We start from the raw sequence: 18712 nt of genomic DNA on the forward strand, positions 1-18712 counted from the left end.
CTACCGTCTGGTCTTTATCCGTACCCGTAACTCTCCTGTCCTTTTCGAAACCTCACCTTCGCCCCTTCAAGACACAACGACCGCGACTACACCACGATCGTCCGGCCCGTCACCACCATCGTGGCATCGCCCTGCCAATTGCGCCTACACTCGGACACCTCTGCGCCATTCCCTCGGCGCCTCTTTTATAACGTTTCGGGCTTCTTACCATTCGCGCGGTTACTACTAACTACCCCCTTCGACTGTCTCCAATGCGCGCCGCTTGGATGTATTGTCGTTGCTGTTCGCACTCATCTGCTCTACCTGGTACTACCACCGCTAGTACTGCTACTGCTATTATTACTACGAGGACCACTACCACGACTATCACGACCACTCCTCTCATTCCGACTATTATTACTTCTTCGACCTCTCCTTTTCGGACTTGGGCGGAGATATAAGCACTCCCGGCTCTTCCAACGTTTCCTTTGCTTCTCGGATCGGTCGTCTTTGCTCTTCTCGGTGTATCCTGGCCGATTGGCGCGCCCCGCCTTACTACACCACCGCCTCCACCACCTCGGACTCATTCCCTATTTCACCTTTCCACGCGAGACTGTATAGAGATCTCCGCTGTCTCTGCGTTAATTCCTTGCGCGAGAGCCGCCATGACTGGGGAAGGCGTAAGGCGACCATTGCTGCCCCAGACTGCGCAAATGCAAAGCTTCTCGTTTGCGCCGCCTACCGCGGCTCCCCGCGAGAACCAGCGGAGTATGACATGGGTCTCCTGGTGAAGATCAATGCGTTTGCTGATTGTTTTTCCATTTAGACTATGTCTTCGTTGACGAGCACAATCGACATAAACGACTAAAGGGTACGTTCCATGTCCAAATGTGTCGTGTGGCTGGTTGTGCTTTGCTGACTATAGTCAAGTCATGCGTGCCTGTGAAGGATGTCGAAGAAGGAAGATCAAATGTGATGCAGCGACCACGAACTCATGGCCCTGTGCTGCCTGTATAAGATTAAAACTCAACTGTGTACCCCCAACCGTCAGTTACGATGGCAATGCTTCTCAATCGTTTGACCTTGACCAGAGCAATGAGTATCACTCGACATCAGCAGCTATCACTATAGATAACTATCAAAGACCACCGCCCATACGGCAGATGAGTGGCGACTCGAGTCATCTACTTTCGCAGTCTGCTCCGACTTCGTATGCAGAATCTATGCGCATGTACCCGGCAACCCATTATGTCGACCCAGCAGCGCAAGACCTTCATTCTTACGGCTCTATGCAGCCTCCTCCAGTGCTCAATACAGATCTAAGCTACAAGTCAGGGCCTATCTACTCTGCCCATTCTCAAGCTCCAAATTTGGCGACCCCAAGTTCCGAGGCCCCGTGGCCACAAAACGATCAGTCTTCCAGTCTAGTCGAAGCCTTGGGAGAGTTGAAGATTGACCACACAGCCATAGGTAAGATGCCCGAATGTTTTGCCCCCTGCTTGCATTACTTAAATCGAATGTAGCTGGTTATATCACGAACCAAAAGAAGAGCCTTGCGGAGGCGCCGGCTGTCGAAGAATACGAATTCATTCTCCCACCTGTCACAGGTCCCGATCATACCGTTCGCATACCCCCAGAGATGATGCCATCAGATGCGCAAGCATTACATTACTTTGACTACTTCTTTGTGAACATCCATCCATACATCCCGGTCATCAGTCGAACTTATTTCTATCAACAATGGCAGAGCAATCGTGACTCGATCTCTCCATTAATGCTAGAGGCTATTTTTGCCTGCTCAAGCCTGATACTAGGGGAACGGCAACAAGGCAATAAGTGGCTAGCGCTTGCCTCTAGTGAGTCGCTCAGTGGACGTTGCACGATATGCAGACGCTAATGAAGCCTCAGAGCACGAAGAAAGCTTCAAAGATGTGCCTCGGTTGAGTACGATACAGGCTATGCTACTAATACTCAAGGCACGAGAGTCTGTACCAAAGCGAGGCTATTTCTATCGTTCGTGGGTCACCGTGCAAAGCTGTGTGCAAATGGCAAAAGAGCTAGACTTACAGGACCACTATGAGATCCATCAGCTTGGCAAGTCTTGCGGATCCACCGGAGCTGACTGTATCACGAAGACAAGAGTCTGGCAAACACTTTATATTCTTGAGATAGTTGTTGGAGGCCCGCAAGGTGAGCATTGTACACGAAACGTGGCTGGGAGCCCTACTAATCAGCATCAAGGCCGAAACCCTCGCGACTTCGGCACGACGACCGACACGGTCAGTTTCGAAATCTGTCCAGTCATCCCAGGGCACGACGAGTCCGAGAGCCAAGTATCGAGGCACTTCACCTACTTCACACGGGTCATCAGGGAGGTTACTCGTACTACCATTCTGCACTTCAAGCTACGGAAGTTTCGAAAGGACTGGGCCAACGAACCAGAATTTCTGGCTCAGGGGCAAAATTACTTGGCATGGATGCGAGATCTACCGCAAGACCTCCAAGTAGGTCTCCCTCCGGACGGGTCCCTACCTTGGATTCCCTCCCACTTCGTCGCCAACATTCATTGCTACTACTACCTCGCGATCATCATGCATAATCGTGTGCGGCTGCACCAAGTCACGGACACGTTTGATGGAACTTGGAAACAGACGATGATGCAAGTCTACGATGCAGCAAAGAATATGTGTAGACTCCAAGAAGCCATAATCCACAACTTTGGCTTAACGGGGTTGTTCTTTATGCAGAGAGGTATCAGCTTTCACATCTATGCGGTCCTGACGTGCACGATGTTACACCTGGTGAGTGAAGTTTGAGATCGAGCGAGTCGAATGCTTACAAAATAGGTTGCGATTACCTCTCCTGATCCGGACATCAACGCCGATGCTCGTGATTTCTTTGTTAGACACATGCGTATACTCGAGCAAGTCACACCACACTGGCCAGTTCCAGAAATGCAAGAGCAAATTGCTGGACTACGGCAAGCATTTTCAGTGAACACAGACAAACCATTCGAGCTTAAGCCATCGTTCCCCTTTGGAAGTCCGATTTCACAAACAAATACAAGCCCTATCGAGCCGTTTAGATCTCGAGATCTTACGCACAACCCGTCACTAGAGCAACCAGGTCAAGTCCACTACAACGCACAAATCCACCCTATCACTCCGCCGGTGTCCGCACACGACCACGACCCCAAGACTGACTCTCCCATAGCCCAGTCATTGGTGATGATGGCACAAGGTCAAACGCCCCAACCAACCGTCTCGACGCCTATTCATCAAGTGCCTCAAGAGGCCGTGCAGTGGAATCCCAATAGAATTTTTGAGTAAGATGAATCCATGAGACTCAAGTAGCAAAGCACTAACATACATCGTAGTCAATGGAATGCAGCCTTTGGTACGCCCCCTCAAAGTACCTCTTCCCAACCGTCCCCTCCATTAAGACCACCACCACCAGGCTCGTTTGAGGTGCGAACTCCCCAAGACTCGCATCCTCCGGCATTTCCGCAAATCGCCAGTGTCTCACCCCAAGCTCATCCACCACCCAATGTGCAAGCTCAGCTTCCACCACCCGTCAGCTACGCAACCCAGTCATCTGCTTTTGTCACGCCAAGTATGTGGCAAGATGCGGTCGCAAGCTCCTTTCCTGATCTCAAGCGACGATGGGACTATAGCGGGAACCAAGGAGTTATTGACCACGGCAACATGTCGAAGCGTCAGCAGCGAGGAAACCATGGTTAAGCTACCAGGTCACTAAAGTCTTCATAAGCAAATGAGCGTCCGGTGATGTTAGTAAAGACACCGTTGGCTTTGAAAGCCGCGCTACCTGCAGGCTGTGGGACCAATATCGTCGACATATGACGGTTTCTGGTAGTGCGCATCCACTCCGGGTCTGTTTACTTTATATGCAAAATGATAATTGCGCACCTTGGACTTGAAAATCCCCGGGATAACCAACTCTTCCCGGGCGAATATGGGCAATATAGGATGACCACGAGATGACTCTTCAAGGCATGCCTCGAGCGAGCGCACCATAACGCACCAATGATCTCTGCTTGGAAAAAAACGCCAAACGTTGAGTGCATGCGTGGCGGGTCCTTCGCTGTCAGCCAAGCGGTTCGGCCTAGAGCCCAACACAGCGCGAACATGCTGGGCCGCGCGCTAAACCCAACCCTTTAGTTCCCCCCGTTCGACGCCACAAAGGCCCATCACACAACGAACGCCCCCCCCTCAAACTCCGTCCTTCTCCGCCGCCAAATCCATCACTACTACCATCTCCTTTGACATCCAACATCACAACAGTCACTTCGACCAACCGGATGACACGAGCCCCTCAAAAAGCGCAATACTGCCGCAAATCTCACGACGATACGTACTACGCCCCCGCCTCCGGTCACGAAACACTGAAAGCGGCACAGTTACACACTGTTTTGTCCCAACTTTCTCACTCTGCAATTCTCGCCCGTCCGTCGTCCTCCGACCCAAATTTTTTTGTATACCAAATCAAATGTTTTAACGCTTGTTGTGTACGACCATGTTTTAGCGACTCTTTTTCACGACCCGTCTTATCTTGCTCTTGTGCATCAATCAATTTTTTGTCTCACATCTGTACACTCGCTCGTCAGGGATAGCACTGTTCTCTTGTCTTGTCTGGGTGTCTGTCGATATATATCCATATATATATATATATGTTATCTGCTCTTGGTTGGTTAGCAAACCTGGTCTGGTCTGCGATCAGGGGCAAAGGAAAGGATATAAAAGGCAGGGTGTGCGAGAGTGTGTGTGCGATCTGACGCATCAAGAATCATATCTTATACCGATTTTCATGCGAGCTGTTAGCTTTTGCTGCTTGCTTGCTTGTTTGCTTGTGATGCTTTGATTGTGAGCTTGTTGGTTTTCTCCGGAGATGTCGTGTCGTGCTGTGCTGCTATGGTCGCGTCGTGACGTGTCATTTCGTGTGCCCCCTTTGTCGTCTTTCTTGGTTCACTGAGAGCTGAGAACTGATATGGAAGCATATATCAGCGCCTAATTACCCACACACATACACGCGTCTCCGTTATGTCGAACTAGATGTAAAAGGCTGAAAAGGGTAGAGACCTGTATTCCACCACCCCACCATTCTCCATCCTGCGAAGAATGAAACATGAGCGTGGGTTTCGATTTGTCTATTCGTTTGTTTATCTAGTTGTGTACCTGTACCACCACCTATTCCTATTGATTTCTTTCGGTGCATAGCTGTAATGTATGTATGTATGTATGTATGTATGTATGCACGCAGGTATCCAGTCCATGCAAAAGTGCCCCAGAAACTTCCCGTGACCTGACTCCCAAACTATTTCTAGTTGTGCTCTTGATCTTAGTCTTGCTATATACATGGTTATATATATATACCCCATCGCCCAGATGATACACGCTTTGGATGTATAAAGGGATAAGTGGGAAAGTTGGGGGGGGGGGCGGTGCGGGAGAATATATGACATTTGAAAGGGTACGATATTGGGTATTGGGGGAAAAGGAGGAATTGTGATAGGCTGTGATAGGTATGGGGGCATGACATAACGTAGGAGAAAACAAGAAAAAGAAATAGTATGTACAACAAATCATATGGATTGGGAATTCGAGAAGGTGGGATGGATATGCGGGACATAAGGGGGAGGGGGAGGGGTATGTGGGTATAAGGTGCGGGAGGGGGTGCGAAGGTACATGGAGAATGTGGGGATTGTGGGAGATGGAATTTGTGATGATGTGACAAACCGTGTAAGAGAAGAAGAAGAGGTGTGTAATATTGACAGTTGAACGTAATGGGGTGTGTGTTGGGTGTAAGGAAAGAAGAAGAGTGTAATGTTGGGGAAAGGGGCACAGGAAGAGGGAGTCAGAAAAAAAAAGGGGTAGAAGGAAAAGATATATACAAAGAAAGGAAAACCTCAAACCCTTCGATGCCGCCCCAATTTTACATCCTCCTCGTATGAATGTGTCTCCTCAAGTGTCTGTGACGCTTAGAATAGCCACCGCTTGGACTCCTGTCGTTGTCGTTTTTGTTGTTGTCATTATTGATGGGAGACGGCACACCACGATCCAGACCGCGCCTGTTTTTGTTATGCCCGAAATCGCCGAATTGAAGTAGGTGGACTGTGTCTTTGTCGTTGGTGTTGGTAGCGGGCTGTGTGGTGCCGAAGTCGTTGGCTTGGAGGAGAGGCGGGGCACTGGATGTTGTGGCGTGGGTTTCGGCGGGGGAGGGCGCGTTCTGTTGGTGCAGCGAAGGATGTTAGATTTGTGGAGAGGAGGGTGGGTGGTCTGAGGTTCGGGGGGCTGAGGTTCGGGGGGCTGAAGATGGGGATGGGGAGGTTGGTGGGTTGGTGGTGCAAGACGGACGGTCGGGGAGGGAGGTGAGGTGAAGTTGGTCGGAGGGGGGGTGGAATCGGGACGGGAGGGGAGGAAGGAGATAAGAAACTTAAAAGAAGGATGGAATGAAAGCAGAGAGACCAGTAAGCCAGAACGCCAGAACGCCAGAACGCCGGACGCCGGACGCCGGACGCCAGGAAACAAAATGCTAGTGTGATGCATAGGAGGGAGGGGATTCATGTGAGGTGGACGGAGGAGGGAGAATGTAGTGTGTCCATGAAACGTCGTAGCAAGACAGATCTAAAGCTCCTCGTGATGCGGGACGTCACTTACGATAGGCGAGGCGACAGGTAGAGAAACCACGACAGCAGACGGAGCCGCAACGGGCACAGCCTCGTCCTGGGCCCTAACAGCGGCGACGCTCTTGAAGACCTTGAGCGAGTTGACGCTCCAATACGAGTCGGAAAATGCACCCGGGTTGTTGGCGACGTAGTCGTTGCACGTACCTGCTTTTGCAGCGCACGAAGACCCGCCCCAGACGGCGCCGGCCCAGTCACCGCCTGTAGTAGTTGTTAGCATATTCTCATCAGCTGTTTGGGTGGTGAGATAGGGGGCTCACAGAAGGTGGTGTCGAAGATGATGTTGAGGCTGTTGAAAGACTTGTCAATGTCGCAACCACCTTGGAACAGAGCCTGTGGCGTTCCCCAAGTAGAAGGATTCGGGGTGGCACTGTTGATATCACCGGGGACAGAGCCTCGAGCAAAGCGCCAGATGGCAATGGCGTCGCTACGGATTTCAGTAGCGAAGACGGCCCCTCCTGCATTGTTCAACGGAGTACCATAGCTTCCGGTAGACTGGTCCGTAATTCCGCAGCCGGTGTTTCCGTCGACATTGGCGTCGCAGTTTCCGGTGGCTATGGAGCCGAGCATGCCACCTCTGTTCTCGATGGTGCAGCCAGGGGCGGTGTGTAATGTCATCTTGTTCTGTGTCTGGTCGTTGACACCCTCGATAATATCGATCTCACCACTGCTTTGGTTAGTAATGTGCTTCGCAATGTTTCGCTAACCCTACTTACTTGTTGGGCCAGTTGGGGCCAAACATCCAGAAAGCAGGCCATGTGCCACAAGTCGATGCGGGCATGTGAGCAAGGTCGATGATGATGAGACCGTCATTGTACGAGTTCTTGCTTTCCAGACGGACACTAGGGCGCCCCTTGGGTGTAACATTGTTATGGTCGACCCCGATATAGGCTGGACCATTAGTGTTAATGAGGCCGGTGCTTGAGGCTGTCCCTTGATCGACATATCGGACGAAACCTGTATGCTACGTGAGTATGATATGTATGATACGACACTCGATATTGATCGTGTCGACTGACCATGTGTCGGGTCACCACCCGTATAGAAGTTGAACATGTTGAAGAAGTTGCCACCACTATAGTCATCTTGCAGGACGTAGCCAGCTACGCTCAGGCGTACAAGCGCCAGAGAGGCGAGGACGGTGTGGTAGAGCATGGTGTACAAGGGACGGGTGTACGAGGTAGTACTATAAGAAACGAAACAAGGTGCAACAAAAGAGCGACTTCTACCAGAGATGTTCAAGATTCTGTAAAAAGAGATAAGGGTAGTAAGAAGAAGACTACAAGACGGCTACATGCTAGGTCTTTATGCTGCTCGATGATTTACCTCTTTGCTTCTGCGGCGTCGAGGGCCCATCTCTCCCTGTAGGCGTTTAATTCGACGATGGTGCAACGGTGCCAGATGCTAGGTCAGAAGCTGCGGTCTCGGGGCAGCCCCACAAGGCAGGACATATGAAGGTCTGTTTCATCCATCTCAAGGGCAGATGTGTCGTAGCAAGGATTATAGCGTTCCTGAATGGGGGACTGGAGAGATTACCATACCACGGGTTAGGTGGGGCGATGGGAGGGTCCACAAGGGAATCATACACTGCGAACGATATGCGCCCTGACTGCAACGGTACAGCCAGCTGTTTCCACCTCCACAGTGGGTAGAAAGGAGCTTGTGTGAGTGTCTTGAAACATCCAAAGCGGCTCGAGTTCTGTCAACAAAAAGTCGTGCAATGCTCAGCAGTAGCCACGTCCATAATACTAGACTGGGTACCCGGTTTGAGAACACTGGCGGAGTACCAAAGAGCAAAAGTATCTCAAAAAGTGTAGAGCAGTCAGCCTTTCTGAACAGGTTGCTGTTCGCAGGGTGTCAGTACAGGTCATCTGTTTTAGAGCCGTTGTATCTCGAGGTCTAGAGGACCATAAAAAAGCCTTCAGCTGACGCTGATAGTACTCGTAGTAGAGACGCCTTGTCTGAACTACCAGCTCCCGAAGCTTGAGAGATTACCTAGAGTGATGAATACAAAGAGTCCACATGTATGCATCACTTTGGGCATGACGAGGGGCGACCAAGATATCATCCGTCACGCCTGGCAAGCAAGAGCATGCGGTTTAGCAGCCTGACTCTCAGATACCCATTGTCTGACTGGCATCGTGAAAACGCGTGTTCATCGTTTGACACCAGAAACTGTCGTGCGAGCCACTCACAAGGCCGCCCTGAGACACTCGATCCTGGCACCAGTCTGACGAGGAAAAGCGAGGATAGCCTCCTCCCGGAACCAGGTCCCGGCCACCGTGGCTTCGAACAGCGGAGCAATGAGCACGCGCAGAAGGGCCTCGTCGTCGACACCACGAGTGCAGCTCTCAAGGGCGTTTGTGTGACAAAGTCATGTGCAGGACGATGATTCGTGAGTTGACGTGCACCTAAGCTTTGCTCCGGGGGGCGCTAGACGTGAATGGGGTTTAAATGTCCGCGCCCCCTTCTTCGATTGCAGCCGCCGGACGGAACATCTTACTGCAAGCGAACGAAGGACAAAGTGACAAAGTATATATATGGGTTTGTTGTACAAACTGAAATCTAGTCTATGATCGTTAGCCGCTGATTGTTGGATGTTGTACTCACCACGGCAAAAATTGTGACAAGGATCTCTCTCTACGTAGAACAGTCCCATTCGAACAAAGGTCAACAAACATGATACTATCTGCATCCTGGAAATCCTCTCTAAAAAAGGAATATTGGATCTCTTATCCACAGGCGGGCATCTCTAACCGAGATCGTCACAGCATATAAAGAGGGCAACCAAGATTCATCATTGGCCAGACCATAAATTAGATTGGTCGACGACATCCGATTCGCCACGGGCTACATACATCACACACAACAACATAATAGCTGCTCGTCTTGTTGATTGGATGAAGTACTTGTGACCCCAAGTTACGATCCGCACGCAAGCTCGACTTCACGTTTGACTATCAAACGGGTTCGTCCCGTATTAAAGGCTAGACGGGAGATCATCTTCCTTGCAGACTAGGATGGTTCTGCGACGCGCGGCTGACTCGTGGAGCAGTTGAGTAGACCATTGCAGCTCTCATGGCGAGGCCTAGAGATGATGCGTACAGTCGACGTTTAGATGCCATTATTCCCATGAATAGGCTAGAGGATCTCTAGAACCGTGTCCGTGGTAGCATAATTTGCAGGACTGCATGCTCAAAGGCACAAAGAACCTGAAGCATCGTTTTAACCTGCACGAAAATATGTAGGATTAGGACTTTGCTTTGTAATTAAGCCTATCTATCTCCTGCGGCCAATTAGCAGCGCAGATCTTCTGTCTTTACAAAAGTATCTAATCTGCCGACTGTCCGTGCAGGAGCAGTCGAGCATCGAGATTATGACCTTGTCCGAGATGGTAAAGACTTTCTTTTCCATAGCCTCCACATTCATGGCTGCCGAGTTCTTTTGTCGATGCTCGTGATTAGAAGACTGACGTCTCCTTCCATTATCCTGGACCATGCCTATGCAACGGAGCGAGATTTCGTGTGTGGTGTTGCTTATCCAAGTCTCACAAATCACTCTGCCCGTGACAGGGGACAAGGCATGTCGTCCAGCTAGTGCATCTGTGTACTTGGCTTACTTGCCACCTGCATTTGTACAGCTCGCTCTATAGTTGCTGCCTTCCACTCACGGCCTCCTCAGTCCAGAATACCGCTCTCTTTCAAATTCCTGAATAACTCAGGCTCGAGGAATTTACTTATAGTGACATCTTCAGCAAGCCCCTTCCTTCTCCTTGTCTTGAGAACAAAATCTCGGGCTGTGGCTTGCGCTGTGGCAGGCTGTAGTGGACGGGTCTTGGCTTCTTTATCAAGTGGGTCGCCGGGAACAATTTGCCAGTTATCGAACACCAGAGAGACTATAGCTTGACCTTGTGTATGAATCCTTAAATCTGTCTCGAAGCCAAAGCTATCAATTACGGGGAGGAGTCCTTTGACTTGGTAGAGAGGAGTTCCTGCAATCGGTCCATCGGACAGGATATGACCTCGCCTCCGTCCAAGCACGGTGTAAGCCGCTGTGACTGCATCTGCTGGTCCCACCATCGAGCAAGAGTACACTGGCTCCATCAGTCGCGGGCTCGCCATGAGGAATGATGAGTAGCAAGCCCGTCTTGATGTAGGTATTATCTGCGCGCCACCACGGAAGATTGCTTCTGGGGCTACATTGACGTCCATTATTCGAAACTTCGTGTTGCGAATTGGTTCGTCGCAAAGTGGACCCTCTCGGGTTGCCCAAGAGAAGCCTTGGCGAATCGTGTCGCGTACCGACTTGAGCAGTTTCTGATCCACGTCGGAGGGAAGAGTGTCATTCTGAAGTATATTTGGACCCATATCGTCTGGTCCAAATGCCCAAATGTTGCGGGAAGAAAGCAGATCATAGCCATAATTGTTCTCGAAGAACTTCCCAACCTTGCGAACTGGATCTTTGATGTTTACTTTACCACTTTCGATATCCCCTGCGATACCGGTGTCAAGTGGCTCTGCGACCATGGTCAGCTTGTTTTTTTTATTTGGCGAAAGCGCGTAGCATTTGATCGCTGAAGCCTCCTGTACAGTCTCGCAGAACCTTGTGACTGGATCTGATACCTTGATTTCCATCTCGGCGTAAAGTCGTCGGAGGTCATGCAGAACGCAGTCCATGTATAGTTCCCCAGTACCCAAGATAATATGCTCGCCTGATTCCTCGACCTTGGTCGTTACTAATGGGTAACTCTTATTGACCTTACGAAGACCGTCCAACATCTTTGGGAGTTCAGATGGATTAATGGGCTCCACGGCGACCTTGAACACAGATTCAAAGAAATGTTTCACTGGACTGAAAATGTACGGTTCCTCGTCATCCGGTAGCTTTTGAGCGATAATTGTTGCGGTCTTGACAATGGAGTTGTCGACTCCACCAAGCAGCACCCAACTCCCAGCAGGTACACCACTAGTTGGCACATTGTACCTCGATTCGGCAATCCAGGTGTCAGTGACTGTAACAGCCACCATATCTTCTTCATCGTCCGGTGTATAACCCTCACCCAGTACTCGAACTGTTGTTGAGGGACGAGCGGTCCCACTCATCACACGGCCAAGACAATGGAAGCTCTTTGCATCCGCAGTATTGTAAAGCTTGGTGACATGCACTACTAGCGGGCCGTCTGGATCGCATTTCTCCATAGATGCCACAGTTTTTGTATCTAGAGGTCCAGTGTAATAGCGCTCAAGCATCCTCCTAGCCCCGTCGACTGGTGATGGTACATGATTGACAATCATATCTACAAAGCCGGTAGCAGGTCCGAAGAATTGTGCACAAGCTAAGCGCAGTAGATCCTTTGCATCTCGCTTCAATTCATTCGGCTTCAAGTAGATACCGTGTCTTCCAAGGAATGTCTTGAGCTCATCCGGATCTTTGCTGATAGTGTGAGCATAGAGCTTATATATAGGCTCCAGCACGAAGCTAACAAAACTACGTTTTGCCTTGTCTTCCGCGGCCCTTCGTGTGAACTTGCGGCTACCGGGATTGAAGAAGATATCGCCCCATAACCGGCGACTGAACTCCTCGACATCGACTCCGGGATAGCTTTGAGCATATATCCGTGCAAACGACTGAAGCGTTATGCACCACCTCATATCGCTTGATGCAAATGCAACGTTGCCTTTCTCCGGGCTGACACGGTATTTTTCACCCTGACCTGGAACCACTTCTTCAATGAAGGTATTTACTTGTTCCACAACATGCTTCAGTTTGAAGTATGCGTCCGACGCAGGAAGTTTGAGTTCCAGGATCAGTCGGTCCATCTTGTTGATGACCAACGTTAATGGGAGTCCTTCGAGAATCGCATGCTTGATCGTGTGCTCAGTAGTAACTTGAACACCCTCTACTACATCCACGATCAGTACAACTCCGTCCACGAGTCGGAGTGACGCGGCCATCTCGTCGGCAAAGTTCACGTGCCCCGGTGTATCCAGGACGTTCACCAGATGCGACTTGCCCTTGCTGGTCTGTAAGACCAAGGTCATTGGTGATGCCTTTATTGAGACACCTCTTTCGCGCTCCAGAGTATGTGTATCCGTATACCTCAATTGCTCATCTCGTTTCTTGCCTCTTCTCTTTTCTAGCTTCTGCTCAATGTCGTGTGTCTCAAATACTAGCATGTCCATAAAGGCAGTCTTGCCGTGGTGAAGGTGCCCAGCCAGGGCTACGTTCCGAGTTTGTTCTGGAAAGTTCATGAGATCGCTCATAAACTCACGCGAAAACCGGACGGAGGGTAGATCGGTTTCTTCTACGATGAACTTTTTCTGTACGACTGGTTCGATGATTGGCTGCGTCAGAGGCTGCGTATCCTCTTCTTGTACCATCGTTTCTACATCGGTGCCATACACTTGTTGGGCAGTAGGGTAATACTGCTTGTCTTCATGTAAAATGACCGCATTTGATGGCCCATCTTCGTCAACCTCCATGAGCTGTTGGTCATTGACCTCTGCCACCTCATCATCGTCATAGTTCAGATAAGGGTCAGCCACCTGCACTTCATGTTCGGATTCGTCGTCGGACTCGGCTTCCCCAATAAAATTGCCAAACCTGCACAGATTAGTATTTTAGGAGACTTAGCAGACACTGCGGGACATACTCATCATATAGATCATCCATCTCGACGGGTCGCACGTAGAGAGGTGAAGCTCTCTATAGTGACGTTGCAAAGTGCAGAACGTAAACGCGCTAATACCCGACTTCACGTCGCGCGTGAACCTAAGATAAACTTGAAGTTCACACGGCGATGAGATAATCCGCTGTGGGCGGTGACAAAGGGCAGTTAATAGTCGGGCCTTGGCAGGAACAGCTCCTGCCCCACCTCACCTCACTAATCTTTTCGGGGATCATGCGGTGCTTTTCCCAGAGGAGCTGCTGCCGACCTGTTTACCCCAAAGCAGATATATATACACTCCGCGTTTGCTCCCCGACGTTTTGTTTTTTTGTCCCCCGAATCTCGTCCAGCTCTTCAACACTTACAAAATCCTCGAAAACTGTACTCAACATGGCCGACTCACGCCCTCCAGTCTACATTGTCTCTGCCGTCCGCACACCCATGGGAATGTTCCTTGGGTGAATACTGCCCCTCTTCCCTCTCTTCAACATTTTTTCTGACGCCACAACAGGTCACTCTCGAGCTTGAGTGCAGTGCAGCTAGGTGCTCACGCCATTAAGTGTAAGCTTCCAATCGTCTCTGAAAGCTATGTTGCCGCTGAAATTTTGCATAGCTGCTGTCCAGCGGGCTGGCATTAAGCCCGAAGACGTTGAGGAGGTTCTCTTTGGTAATGTGCTCTCTGCCAAGTATATAGACCATTGACCATTACGGAGCGGACATACACTGATACTTTGACCTAGTCTTGGCCAGAACCCAGCTCGCCAGTGCGTAATCGGTGCTGGTCTCCCCGAGTCTACTATCGCGACCACCATAAACAAAGTTTGTGCTTCGGGCACCAAGGCCATCATTATCGGCGCTCAGACGATCATGACCGGCAATGCGGACATCGTCGTCGCTGGTGGCACCGAGTCCATGTCGAATGTCCCACATTATCTCCCTACCTCAAGAACCGGCTCCAAGTTCGGTGATATCTCTCTCGTAGATGGTGTCCTGAAGGATGGCCTCACCGACGCATACAAGAAGGAACACATGGGCCTTCAGGGCGAGCTCTGCGCAAACGACCATGGCTTCAGCCGTGAGCAACAAGACGACTATGCCATCAGATCATACAAGAAGGCACAAGAGGCACAAAAGAATGGCTGGTTTGCCGAGGAAATAGCCCCTATCGAGGTTTCTGGTGGTCGTGGGAAGCCTCCTGTCACCATATCTGAGGACGACGAGCCAAAGAACTTTAACGAGGCCAAGACCAAGACGTTAAAGCCTTCATTCAAGCCTGGCGATGGTACTGTCACCGCCGCTAATGCTTCGCCTCTCTCGGATGGTGCCTCAGCCGTCGTCTTGGTCTCTGAAGCCGCTCTTAAGAAGCTTAACCTCAAGCCTCTTGCTAAGATTCTAGGCTGGGGCGACGCTGAACAGACCCCCGCTAAATTCACCACTGCTCCTGCTCTTGCCGTGCCAAAGGCTCTCAAGCATGCTGCTGTGGATATTAACTCTGTTGACGCTTTCGAAGTGAACGAGGCATTCTCTGTAGTTGCCTTGTCAAACATGAAGCTTCTCGGTATTACTGAGGACAAGGTTAACCTTCACGGTGGAGCCGTCGCTCTCGGCCACCCGCTCGGTGCCTCCGGTGCCCGGATCGTAACCACTTTGCTCGGTGTACTAAAAGAAAAGAAGGGTAAGATTGGATGTGTGGGGATCTGCAATGGAGGTGGAGGCGCCAGTGCTCTTGTTGTCGAGAGTCTGCTATAGACGTTTCGAATTTTCTTGTGGGTTACATGGGCTGAGCGATATCTCGGATGAGCAATGGATAGCGTATTACATCTTTTCGTCCGAACCATGTTCAGCTATACAGAATTTAGAATAGAACGCAATACATAACGTAAAAGTCCAATCATATGGCTGTTAGCTAACTCAAGTCTGAATCTTTGCAGGACAAAGTACTAGGCTGGCATTCTAGGAACTAATTAGACGGTCGCCAGGCACTGTCCTATAGGAATCAAGCACGTTCCCAGTATAGTATTTTGCCCCGTGTACAAGCGGTACATTTCTCGGAAAGTAACAAGTGTTTACAAAAGATCTGGCAGACCAACTACTTATACTATTGCTATGTCGTCGAGTCTGCCCCTGAACCACCAGCAGGTCTTGAGCTTTTCATGCCATTATCCATTATATCGCGGACAACTTCTAGATCTTATAATAATATGATGTATGTCTCTTATAGTTTATTGACTGGAGCGATGAGGCAAGTAGTCAGATGTAGACGCACGAGAAGCTGGAAAGTTGCTAACTCGAGCTTTTGAGTGAGATGGCGAAGCTGTGCCGTTTGATAACCAGATATCATGGAGTTTGATGGATATAGAGGGACTTAACTGCTGACCACGGGCTTGAGACGTTTTAGATAACTCAGCACTGTCGGAAGTGCTCTTGGTTTATTCTGGATGCGCGCCTACCACTATCACTTGTAGCACTTTTCGGTCAATAACATGTAAGTTTCCATGTCTTCAGCGAGATCCTAATCTAGTAGCGGAAATGCTGGCGAATTTGGAGGTATCGAGCGATAGATATTATAAACTTGACCTTAGTTTTCTGCTCCACTACCAAAGTTCCTTGGTAATCCTTCCGATCCATGTCTCATAAACGCTGGCTATCGAGTCGTGCATGATACTCTGTCCAGCATCACGAAGACCACACGCTGAAAGGACAACATCAGTGGTGACTATAGTATCGCTTTCCTCAAGCATTGTCTTAGTTACGGAAACACGTTTCGGAGAGATCTCGAGTGCCAGTCTTGCTGTATACGGATGCTTTTTCAGCTAGGGAGAAACGGTGAACGGTTAAGTTGGAGGTGTGCTTCGAAGCAACGGTATATCAGTCCTCTCAATCTGTCGGTAAGCGTAGATGCAGGTTCCATACCTACGAGAGTTCAGCTAAAATCCCGACAACAAGGCGAGTACAGCGACTCTATCGCAACTTGATGGTGTACTAAGTACGGCCGCTGCCACTTGAAAGCGGGAAGAGGCATTGCGATGGTTAATTTTACAGTGAAAGTACAGACCTGGAATGAGCCTGATGAGAGTGAAAGGTGTCCTTGCAACTTGGGAAGATCAGTGTCTAGCTGGAAGAGAATGTAACGAACGTGCAAGAAAAAGCGTTCGCCAAGTGCGATGCAGACACTCTTCGAGCTCGGTTTCCTTAATTTATGACTCCGGAGCAACGCTCTGATGATACCGTGTAACGATCCTGTGTACGCCGTAGTAGACGTTGGTGCAACGACTAGGGTTCGACGGGCGCAAGGTCTCGATGCGCATTGCATTGCTTGGCGGGTATCATACATCTAGAAGAACGATGTGTGCACTGTAAGTAGTCATAGGTGTCTTCTAGTACTCGGCTGAACAAAGAGCTGGGTATTTGGAGAGCGGCTTGCCTGAGAGTTGGGGGTAATGGAAAAGGGACTGTACTGGGCGTTTATTCGCGAAACGCAATTGTCAGAGCCCTTGGCGGTGAATTCAGATTGCGAGATTCCCAATGTATCCGTCGGTCCGCTTCACCCTTGTCCCTGCCTATACAGAAAAGAGACAGGGGCTGTATATTACAGGCCCGTGAAGTCGTTTGCTGTTATAAACGGTACATTGTCGTCGGTTCATTCTAATGAGGTACGGCATAGGTTTTGAATTCTGGTCAGTAGACAGTCATGATGATTTCTTCTGGTCTTTACTTGCCTGCGTTGGCCGTAGCAACTCTGGCATCAGCATGGTCAACTCTGTTCTCACGCCAATATGCCGCAACCGTCATAGTGGACTTGGATACAAAGTACCAGACCATTGATGGGTTCGGGTTTTCTGCAGCTTTCCAGAGGGCAAACCTGATCGTAGCTTTGCCTGAGCCGAGGCGATCAGAGCTTGTCAATCTGCTCTTCAATTCGACTTCAGGTGCGGGCTTCTCGATCTTAAGAAATGGTATTGGATCATCGCCGGACAGCAGCAACGACTACATGAACTCGATCCTGCCGATTTCACCAGGCGGCCCTGGGGTTGAGCCACAGTATGTCTGGGATGGAAAGGATTCTGGACAACTGTGGCTCTCTCGGGAGGCAGCAAGATACGGAGTGGATCGATTCTACGCGAATGCCTGGAGCGCGCCAGGGTTCATGAAAACTAATGGAGATGATCGGAACGGGGGATATCTCTGCGGTGTGAGTCGAGCTCCGTGTCCAGTAGAGGTGAAAAGATGTAAACTGGATGTAAACTGACAATTCCAGGTGACAGGTACAAGCTGTAGCAGTGGAGACTGGAGGCAAGCCTATGCCAACTACCTTGTTAAATATATTCAGCTCTATGCCGATGCGGGTGTGAATATAACGGATGTAGGCTTCTTGAATGAGCCGGATCTAAGCACCAGCTATGCATCGATGTTGTCGTCTGGAGCACAGGCAGCTGAATTTATCAAAATACTCGCACCGACTCTGCAGAGTAATGGTCTTTCTAACGTTGGCATCACTTGTTGTGAAGCCACTGGATGGAACATCACCGAAAGATATCTTTCTGAATTGAAGACAGAGGGAGCGGAAGAATTGGTCAATACGATCTCCTCGCACGAATACTCTAGTCGAGTGACCGGTCCATTGGATACTACGAGGAAGATATGGCAGACGGAGTATTCAGATCTCAGTGGCAGTTGGTCGACTGGATGGTATAGCAACGGTGGAGCAGGTGATGGATACACGTGGGCCAATACCGTCTATGACGCATTGACAAAGGCAAGCCTAAGTGCGTATCTTTACTGGGAATGTATCCAAGACACAGCCACTAATAACAACAATAACGAAAAGCTGGTTCTCATCGACGGCGAGTCCTTCGAGGTATCTAAAAGACTCTGGGCATTCGCTCAATTCTCGCGAACTGTCCGTCCTGGCGCCGTTCGAATCGGAGCATCGGGAGGTGAATTGAAGGTTACGGCCTTCCAGAACATCGATGGGCAAGTTGCTGTGAACATCATCAACCCAGGAGTGCTCTCCGCAGCAATCAATATTGCCTTTGACGGCTTTGTCCCGACCACCGGTAATGCCTGGCTTACTGATAACTCGCGCGACATGGTCGACATAAGAATTTTGGTCCTCAATGGAATGGCGTACGGTGCAGTGCCTCCGAAGGCTATGGTGAGCTTTCTCTTAGCAGCATGATGATCTTTAACATGACAACGTGGCATTGGGGTTTCGATAAGCGCGAAGCAAAGTAAAAAGCAATACGAGGCTGAGCTAGGTAGATGCAAGATTGATTAGATACAAAGTCTCTGGATTTCGAGTGAATGGAAACAGCTGTTGATAACAGAGAAGCGCGAGTATTGAACGAGACTCTTCCCCTTGTTCT

The 18712-nt window shown here is 49.9% G+C and overlaps 8 protein-coding genes across 8 annotated transcripts; 4 read left to right on the forward strand and 4 right to left on the reverse strand.

Annotated features, from left to right (window-relative positions):
- Positions 1-245: 245 nt before the first annotated feature.
- On the forward strand, positions 246-3719 carry EJ05DRAFT_518180 (uncharacterized protein; the record flags this gene model as incomplete). Its single annotated transcript, XM_033748694.1, has 8 exons — positions 246-747; positions 806-850; positions 910-1449; positions 1503-1835; positions 1888-2169; positions 2221-2780; positions 2826-3304; positions 3356-3719. Exons 1-8 carry the CDS (start codon positions 645-647, stop codon positions 3717-3719), a joined length of 2706 nt encoding a protein of 901 aa, XP_033599166.1. The 5' UTR covers positions 246-644.
- A 436-nt stretch (positions 3720-4155) lies between these two features.
- EJ05DRAFT_74456 (uncharacterized protein) lies at positions 4156-4752 on the forward strand. The gene is made up of 2 exons (XM_033749946.1): positions 4156-4350; positions 4397-4752. The coding sequence occupies exons 1-2, from the start codon at positions 4298-4300 to the stop codon at positions 4689-4691; spliced, it is 348 nt and encodes a 115-aa protein (XP_033599167.1). The 5' UTR covers positions 4156-4297; the 3' UTR covers positions 4692-4752.
- Positions 4753-5091: 339 nt separating this feature from the next.
- EJ05DRAFT_74468 (uncharacterized protein) lies at positions 5092-5755 on the reverse strand. Its single transcript, XM_033749947.1, has one exon. The coding sequence runs from the start codon at positions 5580-5582 to the stop codon at positions 5190-5192; it is 393 nt and encodes a 130-aa protein (XP_033599168.1). The 5' UTR covers positions 5583-5755; the 3' UTR covers positions 5092-5189.
- Positions 5756-6494: 739 nt separating this feature from the next.
- On the reverse strand, positions 6495-7961 carry EJ05DRAFT_74508 (uncharacterized protein). The gene is made up of 4 exons (XM_033749948.1): positions 7699-7961; positions 7396-7636; positions 6940-7346; positions 6495-6880 (listed from the first exon to the last, which is right to left on the reverse strand). The coding sequence occupies exons 1-4, from the start codon at positions 7832-7834 to the stop codon at positions 6621-6623; spliced, it is 1044 nt and encodes a 347-aa protein (XP_033599169.1). The 5' UTR covers positions 7835-7961; the 3' UTR covers positions 6495-6620.
- A 2305-nt stretch (positions 7962-10266) lies between these two features.
- EJ05DRAFT_74411 (putative U5 snRNP component) lies at positions 10267-13461 on the reverse strand. The gene is made up of 2 exons (XM_033749945.1): positions 13332-13461; positions 10267-13282 (listed from the first exon to the last, which is right to left on the reverse strand). The coding sequence occupies exons 1-2, from the start codon at positions 13349-13351 to the stop codon at positions 10357-10359; spliced, it is 2946 nt and encodes a 981-aa protein (XP_033599170.1). The 5' UTR covers positions 13352-13461; the 3' UTR covers positions 10267-10356.
- Positions 13462-13658: 197 nt separating this feature from the next.
- EJ05DRAFT_454818 (thiolase) lies at positions 13659-15098 on the forward strand (the record flags this gene model as incomplete). The annotated part of the gene is made up of 4 exons (XM_033742454.1): positions 13659-13804; positions 13858-13907; positions 13960-14032; positions 14087-15098. Exons 1-4 carry the CDS (start codon positions 13737-13739, stop codon positions 15093-15095), a joined length of 1200 nt encoding a protein of 399 aa, XP_033599171.1. The 5' UTR covers positions 13659-13736.
- A 1079-nt stretch (positions 15099-16177) lies between these two features.
- On the reverse strand, positions 16178-16837 carry EJ05DRAFT_477813 (uncharacterized protein; the record flags this gene model as incomplete). The annotated part of the gene is made up of 2 exons (XM_033744317.1): positions 16260-16837; positions 16178-16196 (listed from the first exon to the last, which is right to left on the reverse strand). A coding segment is annotated over exon 1 (407 nt), but the record flags the coding sequence as incomplete, so codon positions are not given.
- A 203-nt stretch (positions 16838-17040) lies between these two features.
- EJ05DRAFT_467125 (glycoside hydrolase) lies at positions 17041-18673 on the forward strand (the record flags this gene model as incomplete). The annotated part of the gene is made up of 2 exons (XM_033742831.1): positions 17041-17538; positions 17605-18673. 2 exons carry the CDS (start codon positions 17041-17043, stop codon positions 18523-18525), a joined length of 1419 nt encoding a protein of 472 aa, XP_033599173.1. The 3' UTR covers positions 18526-18673.
- Between the last annotated feature and the right edge of the window lie 39 nt (positions 18674-18712).

The sequence above is a fragment of the Pseudovirgaria hyperparasitica genome, assembly GCF_010093815.1.
Source record: "Pseudovirgaria hyperparasitica strain CBS 121739 unplaced genomic scaffold EJ05scaffold_11, whole genome shotgun sequence".
Taxonomy (NCBI): domain Eukaryota; kingdom Fungi; phylum Ascomycota; class Dothideomycetes; order Acrospermales; family Acrospermaceae; genus Pseudovirgaria; species Pseudovirgaria hyperparasitica.

What these genes read in the sequence shown, in the direction of transcription:
- EJ05DRAFT_74456 (XM_033749946.1), top strand. Translation starts at nt 4,298, where the DNA reads ATGACACGAGCCCCTCAAAAAGCGCAATACTGCCGCAAATCTCACGAC. An exon ending in CGCAAATCTCACGACGATAC is followed by an intron (nt 4,351 to 4,396) that starts GTACTACGCCCC and finishes AAAGCGGCACAG; the next exon opens with TTACACACTGTTTTGTCCCA.
- EJ05DRAFT_74468 (XM_033749947.1), bottom strand. Translation starts at nt 5,582, where the DNA reads ATGATTTGTTGTACATACTATTTCTTTTTCTTGTTTTCTCCTACGTTA.
- EJ05DRAFT_74508 (XM_033749948.1), bottom strand. Translation starts at nt 7,834, where the DNA reads ATGCTCTACCACACCGTCCTCGCCTCTCTGGCGCTTGTACGCCTGAGC. An exon ending in GGCCCCAACTGGCCCAACAA is followed by an intron (nt 7,347 to 7,395) that starts GTAAGTAGGGTT and finishes TAACCAAAGCAG; the next exon opens with TGGTGAGATCGATATTATCG. An exon ending in CATCTTCGACACCACCTTCT is followed by an intron (nt 6,881 to 6,939) that starts GTGAGCCCCCTA and finishes CAACTACTACAG; the next exon opens with GCGGTGACTGGGCCGGCGCC.
- EJ05DRAFT_74411 (XM_033749945.1), bottom strand. Translation starts at nt 13,351, where the DNA reads ATGGATGATCTATATGATGA. An exon ending in ATGGATGATCTATATGATGA is followed by an intron (nt 13,283 to 13,331) that starts GTATGTCCCGCA and finishes TAATCTGTGCAG; the next exon opens with GTTTGGCAATTTTATTGGGG.